The 16884-nt window shown below is 40.3% G+C and overlaps 1 protein-coding gene across 5 annotated transcripts in view; it reads right to left on the bottom strand.

Annotated features, from left to right (window-relative positions):
* chchd3a (coiled-coil-helix-coiled-coil-helix domain containing 3a) overlaps positions 1 to 16884 on the bottom strand; it is a 73532-nt gene that overhangs the window by 11882 nt on the left and 44766 nt on the right. For 3 of the 5 annotated variants that reach the window (XM_039791801.1, XM_039791802.1, XM_039791805.1), the window contains 3 exons: positions 15749 to 15763; positions 14686 to 14769; positions 5680 to 5750 (listed from right to left, as the gene is read on the bottom strand). In XM_039791801.1, the coding sequence (XP_039647735.1) occupies positions 5680 to 5750; positions 14686 to 14769; positions 15749 to 15763 (170 nt within the window). The remainder of the gene's footprint in view (positions 1 to 5679; positions 5751 to 14685; positions 14770 to 15748; positions 15764 to 16884) is intronic. The other 2 variants (XM_039791803.1, XM_039791804.1) reach the window with 1 other exon arrangement.

Genomic DNA, 16884 nt, shown 5'->3' with positions numbered 1-16884 from the left:
TTTCCTCCAGCGTATTTATCCTCCTCAGTAATGTGAAAGATAAAACAAATGCACAACGCAATAGTCCTGCAATGCTTTGGTACAGGGCTATGTGCTGGATTGCATTAGGTTGCACAGGGTTTCCTGATTTTGTGTCCACAACCTTCATGACAAGAAGCAACGGTTTGTAGAAAATAAAAGGAAATGTGGTCTTAAACTTAAGTGAAACTACTGGAAATAAACGTGACCATAGTGTTTGTTTACTATAATTAATTAATAATTAAAATTAAGTATCAGAGTTAAATTGACAATAGCATCTTTTTTTCTTTTTTTTTTTTGTTTAAATGCTGCACTGAAAACTTAAAGGTCTCATGACATGGTGCTCTTTGGATGCTTTTATATAGGCCTTAGTGGTCCCCTAATACTGTATCTGAAGTCTCTTTCCCTGAAATTCAGCCTTGGTGCAGAATTACAGCCACTAGAGCCAGTCCTACAATGAGCTTTCCTTAGGATGTGCCATTTCTGTGTCTGTAGCTATTGAGGAGGAGAGAGGGGGGCAAGGTGGAGGGTGGGGGTGTGGCCTTGACCAACTGCCATTTTGCTCATTTGAAAGCCATGATGTCTCTCTCTCATGGGTGGGCCAAATTCTCTGGGCGGCAAAGCAGAGAAAGGGGAAGTAACCTTGCTCCTTATGACCTCATAAGATTCCAGATCGGCTCATCTGATCTATCATTTTCTCAAAGGCAGAGCAGGATACCCAGGGCTCGGTTTACACCTATCACCATTTCTAGCCACTGGGGGACCATAGACAGGCTGGGGGAACTCATATTAATGTTAAAAAAAAACTCAAAGTGAAATTTTCATGCCATGGGACCTTTGACAAGCAGCAACTCCATTGCTAAAGAGAGTGCTGGTAATATTGGGCAATGCATTTATGTAGATAAGATAAGATGTTTAAGTTGTTGATTGCAAACGGTTTATGGTTATAAGGGAACGAGGGATGAGTGGGCTCTACTTTCCCCATACATGGTATGGAGGAGAAGACAGACAGGTGCGGTTTCTTGACCGATGCAGTACAGAACAGTGTTATGAAGAAAAACAACAAGCCATTTACATTCAACAAGTTTTGCTCCACGCCTCCTCATTTCACCTTTGTGTGAGTGTGCGGAGAGACGAAGCGAGGATGGCGGCTGCTGTTATTGTCAACTGGATTAAATTAAAAAAAGATTTATTCAAAAGGGCTAAAAAATAAACAACCGACAAAAGGAGGGAGCGAGTGTGTAGCCTGAGGGAGGAGAGGAGTGACAGTAAAGTGACAGACTAAAATGAGATTTTATTCTCTATGGCCGACTGTATTGGGTGGGGGGTACTGAAAAATGCTTGGCTTAGACACATACACATGCACTCTCAGTCACAAACACAAAAGTGTGAAAATACGCTGCCTTTTATGATCTTATCACAAATGTCACCATCGAGGCAGAAAGCTAAGAATCCAAGTTTTGGAGAACTAAGAAGAGAGATGGAGACATAAGAGGTGATGGTCTCAATCCTTCAGTATTACACAGCCTTGTCAGACCCACCCATTCACCAATATACTGTAAGATGTCCCTGTCCCATCTCAAATCTGCAGGGACCCTGCACAAACAAAGTGACTAGCTTCAACAAAGAAGCCCAAAGCCCCACCAAAGGTTAGCACTGACAGGAGGTTTAGGACCACTACGCCACTGTTCTTTCATTCCACATTCCATCTTTGCGCATAATCTCACATCTATCATTTTCCACCATGCCTGTCAGCTTGCATTTCAAACTAAATCCCCATTGGGTCACTGCAGCCCGTCGAGACACTGCACACGCACACACACACACACACCAAAGCAGATATCCACGTGTATATCGTCGCTGTCGGACAGAAACCTCGGATCTCCATATTTCATCATTTTACTTTTTTTTTTTACCCTTTACGTCAGTCTGTGGGTTTTACAAATATTTAACCAGTGATGAGATGATTTTTTCGGAGGTAAATAGCTCAATAAAATGTTTACAAATTAGCCTTTTTTATTTTCTGAAAAGCAACGGTTTAGGACATACAAGTGTTTCGCCCGACAGCGACGATATGCAAGCTCACTCTTATTCATTCATCCTCACATACATAAGCACACACACACATTTGCACTCTTTCATACATGTGGTGCAGTAAAGGTCACACATTCCGTGCTGGACAGTGTGATAATACATCAGACTTGGATAAACAGCTAGTGGTGAAGGTGGCAGGATATAAATCAGGTGCAGGGAGAGATAGCCTCCTTTCCACAGGCAACTGGGAACTCTTATCTGCAGTCAGTGTCATGGGGAAAGTGAATAAAAGCTTTGGTTTTGTGTGTGTGTGTGTGTGTGTGTTTCTAATATACTGTATGATTACATTATTTGTTACATGTTGTGTATATTTACATATATGTGGAAGAGCTGTACACAAAATGTTTTGTCTAGGTCTCTGAGAGCAGGCTGACACCCTGCAGTTTATGATTCATGGCAACAATTTCAGACACTAGAGGGGCCGTTTTACAGTTTGTGCAGTATTTGTTCATACTCACTTCAGACAATATTGTTTATGTGTCCATTTTGTGGGGAAAAACAATAAAACTATAAAAAAAATGTTTGGATTGTCATGGCACTAAGTTTTTGAAGCATCATGTAGAAATTAGATGGATTTTATAATAGTAAAAATAGTAATAAAAAATATAACTATAGCTGTGAGAAAGTGTGAAAGAATGTAGATACAGTATGTGTGTATATATATATATATATATATATATATATATATATATATATATATATATATATATATATATATATATATATATATATATATATATATATATATATATATATATGTTTGTGTGTGTGTGTGTGTGTGTGTGTGTTTTTGTGGGTTGTGGATATAATGAGGTCACAGTGATGCAGTAGTGTGCCGGTTGGGAGAGCTACATCATTCTCAGATAACTCTGGAGGGAATACTGCAGGAGAGCGGCAGGGAACAGCTGTACTGCTGACATAACAAACAACTACATACACAATCTCATAACATACACAATCTCATAACACACACACACACACACACACACACACACCCCTTGAGTACCTACCTCTCACACTTTAATTTATTTATTTCAACATAGCCAAGGAAAATGACTACACTGTACCCATGCGATAAATGGAACACATGCACCCTGGATACTTACTGAAGTCTATTTGTAAACTATATGGGTAACTTGTGTATATCGCATACAATAATAAAAACTAAACTCACCCAAAAAGGTACGACTGCTACTGATACAAGAGAGACATTCAAGAGAGTGACACAGGAGTGAAATTTTCAACTTAGTGTCATTCAGCTGAATTTTTTTTTTAATAGCAAGAATGTCTAGTCCCGATCCAATCACTTGTTCTCCTGATCATGTTTCAAATTAGAGTAATTATTTCCCATGTTGACTAATACAGAGCATCAACCCCAAAGATCCTGCACAAGAACAGGTGCTGCATATAGCTATGACACATACTTTCCTTCCAAATACCATCCACTCTTGAGACCTGATTTTCCTGATCACAGAACACAGTTGTGTCTAACAGAAATTCCACAAATTCCCAACTGATGATAAACACATACCACCCACAAGCACTAATTACAACTCCCAAAAGCATATACAGATGTTATAACCCTTGACAGGCAGTCTAATCTGGCCCCATACATCTTCTTCTCCACTATAATAAACCGCAGCCTAATATCAGCCCTAACACTAATCAATCCCTGGAGTACTATCACTCTCTTTACAGTGGCACTGACATGAGCTCGAGCGGGAAAATGAAGACATTCTAATAAAAAAGATGTCATCTCATACACTTAATAACATCCTCACATTAACATATCAAATGGTAATTCTATCAAGTATGGATACGGCTCTGGCTTTTCTTTTTATCTCTCAGGGACATTTTCAACTCTGAGAAAATCATAAGCCTGTGTGAGACAAAACATATTTTCTGCTATTATTTAACAGAGGCCAAAGATAGAATCTTTTCTCTGTAGGGTCTTTGTCATGAGAGAGAAAGAGAGAGAGATAGAGAGAGAGAGCTTTGAGGAAACGCACACATTATATTTACAAAAGATATTCAACACATGAGTGCATACAAACATACACCATCACACATGAACTCACACACATAAACAAAGATGGGCCAAACACGCCCTATAAAATCCAATTAACCCTCTGCTCTGATCCCCGCAATGCATCCCTGCCCCTGTCTTGTAACACCAGACCTTCCCGCCATTTCATTAGCACACACACACACGCACAGATACTCCCCCCTCCTCTACCTTTCCACAATTGTAATCCAGTCACAACCCCTGCTAATGCACCTCCTATAATCCAATCAGCCAATCACTGCTCTTCATGCAAAGGCCTGTGTCACATGACTAACCGCACGTTAGCTTGCAGTTAGCACTGTCATTTGGCACTAATGTTATTCCAGTGTTTTTTTCCTTTCTTTAATGTGATTTGGTGAAGTCTCAGCTCCAGCTTCCACGAGTCTAGCGCTAAAACCCCAGTGGACTAGGCTAATCAGTTTCCAGCATTTCTGAGGGAGACAATGATCCCAGTGTTAGCGTTGGCTAATGACAAGCTAACACAATTAGCCTAGCCTCCCTGGAGGAGAGCTTAGAGCCAGGGGCCATTCTTGCCCCACCTCCTGCAGGCTCCTCATCCACTTTTCCTACATTACTATGGAGCCTAATGGCCCCCTATTAAGAAGACAGATGGAACACGGACGTGGAGGGATTCTGCATCTTCTTGAGTTACATATATGTGTCGGATATGTGCTACATCCATGACTGCTTGGATGTTTAATATTGCCTCCTCTGTTAATAACTTCAATGAAGTAAACATTCTTTTCACTGCAAGGTGTGCCTGTAACATGTAGAGCATGCAGTAGCTTAGCATTATCAGAGTGAGGAGCATACATTAACTCATGGTGCTGTTATGCACTTTGGATCAAAATAAATGCCAAATATCTTATTAATATTTCTAGGAGTTTCAATATAAGAGGGAAAAGGAGTCAAAACTATTTGAAAGCCATGGTCTTTTCTGCAGCACACAGGGGTTATCTTATACGTTGTGTCTTGATGTGGGAAATGCTACCCGTGTAATAAAACTGCTACAAATTATTTGGTAATCCTGTTTGACCCAGGTCTAGTTGAAGATAAAGTTTTACAGAATACATTATACTCATTAACACTGAAAAATTAAAAGAGCACAAGAAAGTCAACTATTATCAACATGCGATCAGGTTTATCAGTAAACCAGATCATCAACATCAGCTAATGGCTTGGGCTAATGTGATGCTGATTGAAAGTCGTAGCTTAGAATGTGGCTAGCATAATTTAATAGTGTATTCACTGGTCCACATGGACTTCTAATCGTCAATGGATGAGTCATTTTAGATAACACACATGAAGCCTACCCAAGATAATTCAATAAATACCTACTATGCATGACAAAAAAGGCTTTTTTTTTTGGGGGGGGGGGGGGGAATAAAAGAAGAAAGCAACAATGAAAGTACTATTTTTGGAAGTAAAGAATGGGTTAAACCTTAAACTGTTGGTGAGTGAAAGCTTTTGATCTACTTTGGATTGACAGTGTCTAAACTTACTTGAACTTGGCATTCACTTGGTCTGCAGCTTTATGGTAGTTCTCTGTTGTGACCTTGTAGAACTGAGCACTCTGCAGAGACAAAGAGAAAAAGAGGCGCGTGAGATAAATGCATTGAAATGTTATTGTAATCTCGTGTACAAAAAAGTCCATCCAATTTATTCACATCTTTCCTGATTTCAGTTTGAAGCTATTTAGGAAAAATGAAAAATTTCAGCAAAGTGACGCTTCATAATATAGTCCTACCTACAGTGCAGCCGAGCCTGCACAGCCCTGCCTCATCTACCATCACCCAAACTCCATTAAAACTTTATGCAGAGAGAAATTAAGCACATAGGTCTATTACCAGTTGGGCTTATTATCCACAACATGGAAGCTAACTTTGTGATCCGTAATGTATATAGATTGGAAGTGGGGAGTATGTGCTTCGATATATGAAGTCTGCGATGGTAAAAAAATATTGGCAGATAAAATATTGCACATTTTATTTTGTGTGTGTGTAAATGTGCACCACACATTTGCCTCTCTGCGTGAAAGTGTGAATTATGGGTATTTGTGTGTGCATTTGTGCTTATCCTCTCACAAATGGCCGCAGTAATAACAGGCAGCAATCGCAATCGTGTAAGGTCAGAGGGTCGCTAGTGAACAACGTACAGCGCACCAGTCATAATCCCACAGTGACCCATAGCAAATCAACCAATAGCAGGACCCCTCAACCTGAATTACCTCCTCAAACACAGCCATATAACATAGCTCCTACACCATTTATACTACTAGAGGAAGAACTGTTTTGTCAGCCCTAAGTCGCTGTTATGCACATTTATGATCCAATGGTGAGAGGTTGTAAAGTGCGATGGATGGCTTGATTGAGTCGTGTAAGGTTTGATCCAGGTGCAAAACAGGCAATGTCTACCAATGCCTTCCTCTTAAGTACTCCACTTTAATAAAAGTTATACTTACACTTATACTTTCATTAAAAAAAAGCATAGTTTAAACAAGCATAAACATATTGTCTTTCACATCAGACAGAGTAGAGGTTTTGTGCCATTACCTGTTGGGGTAATTTTGAGCTACCCAATCTACACAGTCAATACTGTATGATGTAGTGCTGGGTTAAAGATCTCTCAGACTATATTAAGCCTAAATAGTAAGCAGACTTTTACAAGGTTCACAAAAATAATCATGCATTCAGAAGAAAAAGGCTTTTCACTTAGTGCAGAGCAAGCTAGTCTTGCAAGTTGGTTCCGGAGAAGTTTTAAACAAGCCTTTTCTGAGTCAACAATGGTATTTTAAAAATGAGTTCTATCCTATCTGGGCATTGTTAAAAGAGGAATAATTATCCTTGAGCCGCATATGCATTAGCCAAAGCCTGACAATAACCTAAGGCGAAGAATTTGTCGTGCAAAAAGCACTCAGAATCAGTGACCAGCTAACCCATCAACATTACACTCATTGGAAACCAGGCAATTAAATCATCTTGCATAAATTACAGATACTAGAAATGTGACAAATGTAAGCCTCTTTGTCGTATCTGCCCTGACGTAACCTTCTTGAAGGGAAGACATTCATCATAGTTCAGAAAAGATCAATAGGAATGAACTGTGCTGCTGAAAAGATCAATAGTCGTGTGTTGTAGAGCTAACAGAAGATGGGACATGGCAACGCTGACAAGGTCTGATACAAATTTGAGTCCTCTTTGGATGGACACTGAGGGTTTGCAATGAAGTCATTTACTTTGTTCACATTCTGTGGAGTTACAGACATATTTTAAAACAAATTATATTTTTTGACTTCAGTTTTTAGACTGTTCTCTATAACAACACAAAAATATATTTTTAAATATGTAGATAGCATCTATTTTATATACTTCATAGACAGTCAATGTGTTGAATTGAAACAAAAAACTGCTTTATTCAGATCCTTTTCTATGACACATCAAAATTAATTAGATACATTTTGTTTCCTTTGATCACACTTGAGATGTCTCAAGTTCACGTGTGTCAAATTTAATTGACAGGAAATCATTTATGCCTATGCAGACCCATGTCCTATGAGTAAAAATAAAGTAATGAACTTCAAGAACCCTCCTTACATGTTCAGGATGCATGTTCAGGGATGAATTTGCAGAAGACAAAAAAAGATCCTGCATGAAATGTATAAAACAACATAGTGTGGAAAAAATAAAGGGGTGGGAATACTTTACCGACCCACTGCAGTTGTCCCTCAGGCAGACATTAGTTTGTACGTAAAACACAATAAAGAAGTATGCCCAAAGTTTAAGAGTTAACTTGTAAGCTTCTATTGTATCTGTGCCCTCTTGGCCTTGAATCAAGTGGTTTTTAGTGTAGACAAAGAAGCTGTCAAGAGCTAAGGAACAAGATTTAAAAGAGAAGCTTATTCACAGATAAAAAGACTAAAAAGAGATTTTTGGGGCTGCTAAAGAGGCAAGAATAAGACTTCTCCTGGGTGCAGAGATTGGGCCATTGGAAGAGAAAGAGAGAGTCATAAAGAGAAGGATTTGGGTATCTGTCTAGAATACTAAGTATAAGGTAATAATACCTGCCTAAATGGCAGAGCTGGCACTAATCAGCACACTAATCCACCTAGGAGGACAAAAGGCCATGTGTGACAATGATTGCAGGACCACTTACAATATGCGTACACACACACCCACACAAACAATGTGCGTTCACGCAGACACCTACATGCACAAAGAACTAACACGCACAGCATGGGTACATGAGTAGACATGCTGCAACAAGCATCTACACATATCCTGGTGGGTAGATATAGACAATGACATGCACTCACAAAAACCCTCAATCACTACCTGAGAGATCAGAGAAGATGGTAATTTGTCTGATTACTGAGTGGTGTCAAATTGTGATTTCCTGCTGTTGCCCCAACTGATTTAGAGAATAGCCCTGACCTTTTGTTAGCCCAGAGAGGAGAGAGGAGAGACTACGCTCAGTTTGCTTGAAAATATTTCTCCCTGGACCAATATACAATCTTTTTATGAGCTGCAAAACACAACCTTGTTTTAAGTCTCACAGAGATGTTTTTTTAATTGCTGTCGAGCAATTCTGTGTCAAAGCCTGAACAGAACTGTGTAGCTATAGTACACAAATCTTGTTCTGAAATCTCTGAGTGTTTCTGTTTATTTTCATCCTCTTTTCTCTATTTGCTTTCCAGTAGCTCATCTGGAGCCAAACAAAATGCTGGTGGGGGGTGTCACAGACAAATTAAGTCATTACTGCTAATGCACTGCAGCGATATGGAGAAGATAGAAGCTGCACCCCAACACAGGCTCCAGCTCAATTTAGAAAAAAAAAAAAGCCTCAAATTTTTAATGAATAAAACAAATAACTCCCTCTCCTGATGGCTTCTTTCTCTTATCTGCTGCTGAGCAGGAGGGCCGAAATGGGGAGAAACCCCGCCATGGCCAACATTACGGTTCTGCAGAGCTAGAGAGGAAATGAGACTTCTGCTGTGTGACTCTGCAACTAAGGAAAGAAAATAGGCTGGTCAACTTTTATCGTGTCTATCCTTCATACACATTTTTAGTCAAACGTAACTTAATCTGCCCACCATCACCTCTAAGCATGTGTTCAGGCAGAACACAAGGCAAATTTTAAAAGCTGGAGATTGGATACAAAGTCAAAAGGAAAGGCGTGATCAGATGCAAATTTGCCCAGGGGGACGACCTGAGACTCAAGACACACTCCCACACACAAGGTCGGCCCATTGCTAGTTTAGCTTACAGCTAACGTCTGTGCAGTCGGTACATTGGATGGAGAATACACACAAATGTCCGGCAGTCAATTTCGAAAACCAAACACGTGTTATGGGAGTTACGTGCCAGACAGGTATTTCTTGGCCAGGCTCAATCGCTTCCTAGAGTCTCTGCTGGTTGCCTGGAAACCTGACAGATTTTGTTATTTTAGGACAAAGCTAGCCTAGCAGTTTCCCCCGTTTCCAGTCTTTGCGCTAAGCTAAGCGGCTGCTGGCTGTAGCTTCATATTTACCGTGCAGACATAAGAGTGGTATCAATCTCTCATCTACAATAACTAACAATCATACTATTCTTTAAGTTTATACAAGCAATTTCTCTTTCTTTAAATCACTTTTCTTGAGAACCACTAGATGTTCTATATAAATTTAAAAAAAAACAATGTGGCAATGCAAAGTTAGCTACTTTTATGGCTAAGTGAAATGTTGTACACCCTCATTTTCAATATAATGCTGTCCAGTACAATACTACCCATAACTATGGCCTAGTATCTTACCATTAGTTCAATCAACATCTGTTGCAAAGTTTTAACAAAAATGTAGCCCTATAAGCAGATATTCCATTATTATTTTGGCCTGTGGAGCTTTACTGCTGTAAGATTTCTTTTTATACATAAACAAATGTACCGCTCTGTTGATGTGAAATCACCATTCCTTGAAAAGACTTTCCCTTAAATCCCTGGGAATCCCATCATGCGGCTATAACAGCAAACTGTCTCCGACACAATAATTCAACACTGCAGCACACGGTCATGTCTTCACTCCGGATTACTGTGTCTCCAGTTATACAACTAGCAAAGCCAGAGAGACTACACTGATCGCTTCATGGTGAAAGAGAAATTCTACAATGTCTTTACTACTACAATACAGCAACAATACAAGCAAGTCACAACTGTTCCAATTTTTTATTCGTTTACATTTTTAAGACACAACAAGCCAAATGTACTTAAAATATGAGCTCCAGTCTTCAGAGAGAGAGAGAAAGAGAGGGCAAAAGACTGAGAAGGAGAGGGATAGCGAAATGACAGACCAAGGAAGAGATGGAGATACCAAGTGAGAGAGATAGAAGCCATTACTGTTTTTTGTCTGTATTTCTTCCTTTCACAGAGCTGTGGAACTTTGCTATGAGATGGCAATTGCTGCAGTGATTGTCCCCGGGAGAGCAGAAAAATCCAATTTCATCGATATACAAGGCGAAAAAGATAGAAAAAAAGTTAAGAAAAATCTCTTCTGAAAAAAAATATGAAATTGAGGCATTGAGGGAAAAAACACCACTCAAAAAAAGAAAAGAAAAAAAAGAGATCTGAGAAAGGAGAGATATAGAGAGACAGATGTGGCGAGGAGGGAGGGCTGAAAAGAGACATGGTTGACAAAAAAGAAAAATAGAAAAAAACATGGGCAAGTTGATTGTTAAATATGAGATTGTTTTACAGCGGGGCAGGTATTGAGTGAAAATGTAATAAATATATAGATATTGTTTTCAGGGGCTATTTGGTAGCTGTGGCCCCAATGAGCAGCAGCAGCAGAGGCAGCAGGCTGAGCTGCCTCAGAACCTGGTGATGGCCTGTCACTGGAAGCCCCACTGATGAATGGCCATGTTGGATTGGAACAGACGTGCAATATATATCAGACTTATAGTCTCTCTCTCTCTCGTTGTGCCTCTTTCTCTCTCTCTGCCTCTTTCTGCTGGTGTGCAAGATGCTCGGGGAATCCTGAGGTAAAGGGAGGATCGAAGGGAGGGTGAAATGCGCGATGGGAGATAATATTAAGTTTGCCGTATACTCCCAAGTGACATGACTACAGCCTTGTTCACCGCCCACCAATACACTATCACTTGAAACCGGTCTAAAATATGTGACTGATTCTGGGGCCACATATTTTTCCATAAATTCCTTAAAGTTATGTAAGTTTACTTTATTATGTTTGTTCATGAGAGTTTAATATGCAGGCATGACTTATTCCAGGGGTGGCTGTAGCTCAGTCCGTACGGACTTGGCTTAGAAACCGGAGGGTCGGCAGTTCAAGCCCTCGTACGGACCAAGTACGGAGTGTGGACTGGTAGCTTGAGAGGTGCCAGTTCACCTCCTGGGCACTGCCAAGGTGCCCTTGAGCAAGGCACTGAACCTCCAATTGCTCGGGGATCCTTTAATGAGCAGATTTAAACTGACAAAAGCAGCAAATTGTCACATTTGAGCAGCTGGAACCAGAGAAACTTAGGTATTTTTTTCTTGTCTAAGAATACCTTTAATATACAGTAACAATTTGACCTGGATATGGATACAGTATGTTTGTAGTCCAGCAGTTTATGTCTATATTCATATATACTTGCCTGTATGTAAGCTATGATTGCTTATCTTTATTTAGCGGTCTGTATTTGTATCTTCCAGTAGATTTGCTCTCTGTACTGTACGCGTATTGAGCTCCTTCATACTGGAGTGGACGCTATTAACCAAGCGGGAGTTTCAGTGAGTACACAGGAACAGAACATGCCAAAAATGGGGACTTTGTTTAGTATACTGCCGGGCTTCCGTTGGGTAAAGAGAACAGGGAGTGAGGACAGGCTGAGAGTGCCAAACGGGGCACTGTGACCAGAAAATGAAAAAGGAGCGCTATTAACACAGTCCAAACAAACTGCACCCCCTATGGAGTCCCAAGCCGCTTGCTGCACAGTAAGACAACATGCAATATGCCCACCATTGATCCTAAGTTACACACAGGATCACACACCATCACACAATATGCACACATCAAAACATACACATGGTCGCCACTTCTGTTGTGTTTCGTCTCCACAGGCCACGAATCCTAATAGAATTTGCAAATTGAAATGGTGGGGTTTGTGTGCAAATTTTAAGGACAAAGGGCTTTGTGAATATAATTAATTTATCATTTAATTGCTGTGCATGAATCAATAAATAAAACAGTGCGCACACTGTTCAATTTCACAGACCCTTTCGACATCATTCCCGGTTTCTTTTTTTTACCAATCAGTGATGGGTTGTACGGTTCTTTCAACCTTTTCTTTTACTCTCTTGTTCTTTATCATTCAGTGACATTTTATCCTTTTACCACTTTTCTGTCTCTTTCTTTTACTTTGGTCTTTTTCTTTCCCTACTCACTCACAAATGTCACTTTATTATATCATACCTTCTCAGGTAGAATCTCTTTAAATCCAATTTGTCTCCAGCTGTCTGTCTTTTTCTCTCATCTTTTCTTGTGTTTATTCTCTGGTTCCTCTTTTTTCTGTTAGCTTCTTAATACATTATCTCTTTCCTTGTCTCGGTCTCTCTCTCTCTAAATAGTCTGTGTCTCTCTCTCTCTCTGAGGTGTGAACGTGATTCGTTGACACTTTGATCTAAGGAATATTGACCATTGGCCAATATGGCTGATGGATGGTCCGTGCCTTAAGTCGATAATGCCTGTGTTAGTTGGGACTCGTCGCTTCTACCATAAGCACTCACATTTGCTCCCATACAGGGCAATGCGGTAGAGCTACACTGTCCAAAGATGAAATAATGCAACACAAGCTGAGGAACCGAAAGAGAGAAGATTAGCTAATACTGCTGGACCTCTGAGGTTCATGTGAAACAAGAGAGCATGCCGACATCTTATATTATTTCAACATCTTGAGCTCTTTTGCCAAGCCATCAACCTGCTAACGGAAGTCAGTAAAAAAAGGTACAGTTGTTTTCTTTGCAAATTATCAATCAATTAATTCACACCTTCACTTGAGGTCAAGCTCCTCTTTGCTACTCAAGCAAAATTGTACAGACCAATGCCCTACAAGTCCACTACCACTCAATACCCACTGGCTTGGCTGAAGAATTCATCCTCAGTGAAGGAAGGAAAATGTAAGAGCTTTATTGACCCAAAGGGAGAACTTGGCTTGTGTAAAAAAAAACTGCTTAGTACAAACTAGTACAAAAAAGTATATTTAAATCAATTTGTGTAATTGTGATGTCTGCACATGCACAACACAAGACACCGTCTTTTCACCAAGAAATTGCATGTGAACCATTTGGATAAAGACAAAATAATTTTACATTGAGGTATGAGTATGTTATATGTTGCCATCCTTTCATTCATGTGAGCTTCTAAGAACAAGAATATGTGAGTGCCTCCCTCTTCCTCAGTGAATATCTGGCTTCACAATGGTGTGAAACTTCAATTTTGATTACACTATAGAGAGCATTTGACTTTTTGCTCCCTCCAAAGGGGAGAAAACTCCTTCCCAGCATGAAGGCATCATTTTAAGCACATTAAACTGGGCATTGTATCCTTCTTAAGAAACACTTATGATTTGAAAGCAGCTTGAGGCCATCCTTTTTTAACACACTTTAACAGGGCATTTGACCCCGGTTGCCTGCCTTGCAGGCATCTCTATCTGGGACCAGCATGGAGCTGCCATTTGAAGTGGGCTAAGCACGACAGCTGACCCTTGTCCCCCTCCATAGGACACTCGTTTGACAAGGACCATCAGGGTAGTGTCATTTTCAGGGACAGAAGGACACACACAGGAAAGAATGAGATGTAACTTTTATCCTTCAGGTGGAGGGATGGGGAGGGTGGAAATTAATAGAAAAAAGGAGCACCAGAGAGCAGAAAAAGCAGCAGAGAGACAATTATGGAGAGGCAAAGAACACGAAAGAGACAGTGATGCACACCACACTGGTGAAAGCATGCAGAGTTTAAGTTGAGGGACGATAACAGAAACAGTCGGGCAGAGGGATGAAGAAAAAGAATAAATGGGAGATGTACTTTGGCTGAGCCCAGTGGTGACCAAGCCCACTGTGTATGCTGACTGAATTGTGTGCATTAATCTGTGTGCACTGGTGTGCGTGTGTTTCTGTGTGCATGAGTGCACTACACATTAATAGAGGTATGTTATAAAACCCTAGGCAAAAACTAGAGATGCAGTGATGTATGTTCTTAAAAATAGCAATGATGTAACCTTGCTTAGTGTCTGCATAATGCAGCATTTAGTTTTGACCTTGTTGTAAAATGGAAAGTTATCTTTTGCTTCACCTTTGGAAACTGTATCCTCCACCTTGGGCTATTCTAGTTAGTCGTGCTTTGGTTTGGTTTGTTCTATTATGTATCTTTTATATCATTCTTGTAGTTATGTGGAGAGCAAAACTCTGTTATGGTAAAATATTATCGTAAGATAATTCAGAGTACATATAAAGGCATTTTCAGTATGGTGCAAACGGTTTCTTACCCTCTCCTCCAGCCGGGCCACCTGCTCTCTGTAGAAAGCATCCTGCTTGTTTAGGTCTGCTTCTCTGGCCCCCAGCTGCTTGGCCTAAACACACAAATAAACACATGCACACGCACACGCACACACACACACACACACACACACACACACACACACACACACACACACACACACAAGAAGAAAAATCATCACTTATGTGCTCAGTGGAGCACTGACAATTTTATACAGATGAGGTTTGCATGTATGGGAATGTGTGCACATGTTGCTTAATGTGTAGAAAATACACCTGTGTGTCCACATGTGTGTGAGACTGATGATGCCTTGGCATGTATTGTATGTGCTTCTTTGTCCTATTGTGTTCAATCTTCAGCCAAACCACTATCAGACTAAGAGGATAACATCAGTTCTCAGTGCGAATGAGCGCCATGGTCTGGCATATATATCTACCCAGCGCTACCAATCTCCACTGTCCTCCCCTCTACTGTGACCTTCACTAAACGTACGGCTGACTCTCTGGGTGATATACAAAACAGATAATACCTGGATGTATCAGCTCCAAGAGAGGAAAAAGCAGGCCTTCACATTGGGATAGAGTGCCAGGGACTTAAATCTATATAGAAATTTTAATTTGACTAATTATGATACGTTTAATGTTCTTAGCAGACACATGTCTAATTGTGAAATTTCTTCTCATCATTTACTTGTCAATGCCTACAAAAAGAATGTAAAAAGTAAAAAGAAGAGGGGGAGAGGCTTTGAACAAGACATAGAGCTGTGTTATTTAAAGTAACTGCAAACTTTGGGACCCAACCAAATAGCATATTGTATAACTGCTCCCTTCTGCTAATAAGATCAGAAAATATGTTGACGTCGTCATCTCACCTATAACTCTACAAAACATTTGGAGTAATAAAGCTGCACAAAAGGGATCATCAAAATATGGAGCACCTGAAATACTGTACCTCCAGAAAAATGTAGAATGTCAAAGAAGCTGAAAGGGAAAAAGAAATCCTAGGACTCCATCATGCAGAAACACTGAGAGAACTGTAGAGTCTAGACTTACCTTCCGTCCAATCTCCTGAATAAGGGAAGCATTGAAACAAAACAAGAAAGGGAAGAAGAGAAAGTGTGTAAAGAGGCACTGATTCATCCATAAACTTCTTCAAAGTGACATTTGGAAAGGTTTAGTATTCAGAGGGTAGGGGTGACTGGCTGCCACACTGTTCTGCTTGAATACTCACATTTCATTCTCTCAATCTCCTCTCACACTGGCATATACACACACACACACACACACACACACACACACACACACCAGTGCATACAGTACACATACAATACATGTATGATATACGACCATAAACTATGTTTTTATGTACATACATGTTACATACTTTCAAACTCAAAGACACACTGTACAAACGGACCATACTGCAGAGGACTGTCTCTATGGAAAGCAGCCACGCAGAGAAGCTTTGAAGCCTTTGCTTTAAACACTATGGGATGTTGAAGGAGACAGAGTATGAAGAAAATACAACGTGGCGAGGAAAAAAAAAATTGCATTACCCCATCCAATCTTTACTACACTGATAACCATCTGTGTTTGGCGACTCAGTGCACTGCAGGCGGAGCTGCATGCTCTATGCATTGTGATGAGGAGTGGTGAGGAGTGTCACCGAGGGGCTGTGCTCACATGAGATGAGTGGGGGAAGTTTCAAAGTCAAGGGGATGCTCCAAGCTTTCCCATTACACGCAAGACAGAAACCTACCAACACAGGCAAACACCTGCGCACACGCACGCACGCTCGTGCCCTGTCACACACACACACACACACACACACTACGTCAACTCCAGATTCAGATATAGTAAAAAAATAATATATAAAAAAAAAAAAACACTCCACAGTATCACTTTATCACATTTCTGAAACACTCCGTAAAGTAACAACAACAACAACAACAACAACAACAGGTAACTGTCTCTGCTGTCCTCAGCACAAGCTAACACCAACCAGCCTTATTGTTGCGGTCAGACTATTGTCTCCACTGTGTCCCCCAACATGTCTGAAATGCGATTGTGTGGCCACTGTGATACAAAAGCTAAAGCTGCCTGCACTTCATGATGGAATCGAGGTAAACTTAAACCTAAATGATAGCATGAGTAAATGTACCCTGAAGTACACCCTTAAAAGTATGCTG

The sequence above is a fragment of the Perca fluviatilis genome, chromosome 23 (genome assembly GCF_010015445.1).
Source record: "Perca fluviatilis chromosome 23, GENO_Pfluv_1.0, whole genome shotgun sequence".
Classification (NCBI taxonomy): Eukaryota; Metazoa; Chordata; class Actinopteri; order Perciformes; family Percidae; genus Perca; species Perca fluviatilis.
Note: the sequence above shows the minus strand (reverse complement) of the source record. Positions and strands in the feature narration are given on the sequence as shown.